The sequence below is a fragment of the Camellia sinensis genome, chromosome 9 (assembly GCF_055761805.1).
Source record: "Camellia sinensis isolate YWXY chromosome 9, ASM5576180v1, whole genome shotgun sequence".
NCBI lineage: Eukaryota > Viridiplantae > Streptophyta > Magnoliopsida > Ericales > Theaceae > Camellia > Camellia sinensis.
In genome coordinates, this window is record NC_138969.1 from 37,310,253 (window position 1) to 37,312,136 (window position 1,884).

Consider the following 1,884-nt stretch of genomic DNA (forward strand, 5'->3'; position numbering starts at 1 on the left):
TTCCTTTTCAGTGAACATTGCTTCAAGATCATGAAATACAGAACTTGCTTGCACTGACTTAAACAATCCTCCTAGAACTGGTCTTCTTACCCAACTTTCAATGAACTGCCTCTTGAAATGTTGTAAGACTTCATACTTTACCTTCGCTGGCTTCTCAAAGACCTCACCTTCAACTGTGATGAAATTAATTGAATTTTTACTCCTCCTACTGCTGGCCATAATATGAAAAAAATAACTTAGTGTTTTTGTCCCCATTGATGGTCCAGTTGACTCTAGACTTTTGTTGCCATAGCCATTCCACCATTCTACTAAGCTTTCAGACTTCACCACTCACTTCTCTTCTTCTAAACCTTTCAGCCTCCTCCAGAGGTCTACCTTCAGCCAGAATGTCCAATTCAACCAACTCCTCCTCTGCCTTCTTGAGTTTTCTTGATAGATTCCCAAAAACTTCAGAATTCCATTTTTTCAACTTCAACTTCATAATTTTCAGTTTCTGAAACAAAACATACCCTGCTCTCCTAATAATTCTAGACTCATGCCAAACATTGTCCACGAATGAGGGAAAACTTGGATGAAGAGTCCAGGCATTAATGAACCTAAAAGGCTTAGGTTCCCAATCCGTCTCATCATCCATTAGCAAAATAGGACAATGATCAGAAAATAGCCTAGGAAGACCCCATAATTTGAAGTTAAACTTCAGCATCCACTCCGGATTAAGCATAATTCTATCTATCCTACTCCATTTCTCCCCATCTTGAGTGTTGCACCATGTGAACTTCCTGCCGAGCAATGGTAAATCATTTAACTCACAACTCCCAATGAAGGAATTTAGATCCAACATCCCCTTATCTCTTCTAGAACAACCCACCCTATCACTAATATTCCTAATCTCATTTAAGTCACCCTCCAAGCACCATGGTTTTGGAAACTCAGATTTTAGCTTCAGCAAGGATTCCCAAAATTTACATCTACTACTCACCTCATTTGGTGCACACACATTCAAAATAGCATAATCAAATGAATTCACCAAGGTCTCAGAGGGGAGAATAAATCTCCTACTATTATAACAATCCACCAATTGAAAAAAATCTGGGTCCCATATACAAAGTTGACCCCCAGCAGTCCCATCAAAATTCACAGCCATAAAATCCATGTTTCTCCTTCCTCACAATGCTCTGACTTCATTCTCAGAAATTGAAACTTTCTTGGTCTCCTAAAAAAGCACAAAATCAGTCTTACTTTCATATATGAGCTTTCTAATTCTTCCCCTATTCTCTAACTTCCCCAACCCTCTAACATTCCAAGACATCAACTTCATATGAAACTGCTGTAGCACCAAAATCCCCATAAAGAGACTCAAAACTCATATTCTTTCCTCTTTTCCTTCCTCCTTTCTCTGTCAACTAATTCCAGAGCAACCATCCTTTTCAAAGCTTCAAACCCTCTGCCATTATAATTGATGCCCAGGATTTTTCCCAGCTGAATGTTTGCTTGTGCCTCACTAAGGATGTGACTTCTACAGCAAGAGTTACCCTTTTTTGAAGTAGAGAGTGACAAAGTTGCCACAGCAACCCTAAATACAACACACATAGGAGTGGACTTACTAGGTGATGCACCTTTACAACCATACAAACAAGCTAGAGATTAGTACCCTTTCACCTCTGTAATGGATTGTGTTGCAGTAGAAAATCTTACCTTACCTTTACCTTTCTTTTTTGACTTCTTCACACCAAATATGCTATCTATCACTCTATCTGGGTTTGTTTGCACCTGGTACATGTTGGGCCTGATGGAGGCCCAATTAGAAATAGAAGTTGACTGTGTATTTGGGGCCCTCACCACTAAACCAATTCTGCTATTCTCCACTGGATCAAGGATATGACC

General features: G+C 39.5%; 1 protein-coding gene across 1 annotated transcript; it reads right to left on the reverse strand.

Annotated features, from left to right (window-relative positions):
• Positions 1-316: 316 nt before the first annotated feature.
• Positions 317-1,153, reverse strand: LOC114257891 (uncharacterized). Its single transcript, XM_028197715.2, has one exon. The coding sequence runs from the start codon at positions 1,151-1,153 to the stop codon at positions 317-319; it is 837 nt and encodes a 278-aa protein (XP_028053516.2).
• Positions 1,154-1,884: the final 731 nt, after the last annotated feature.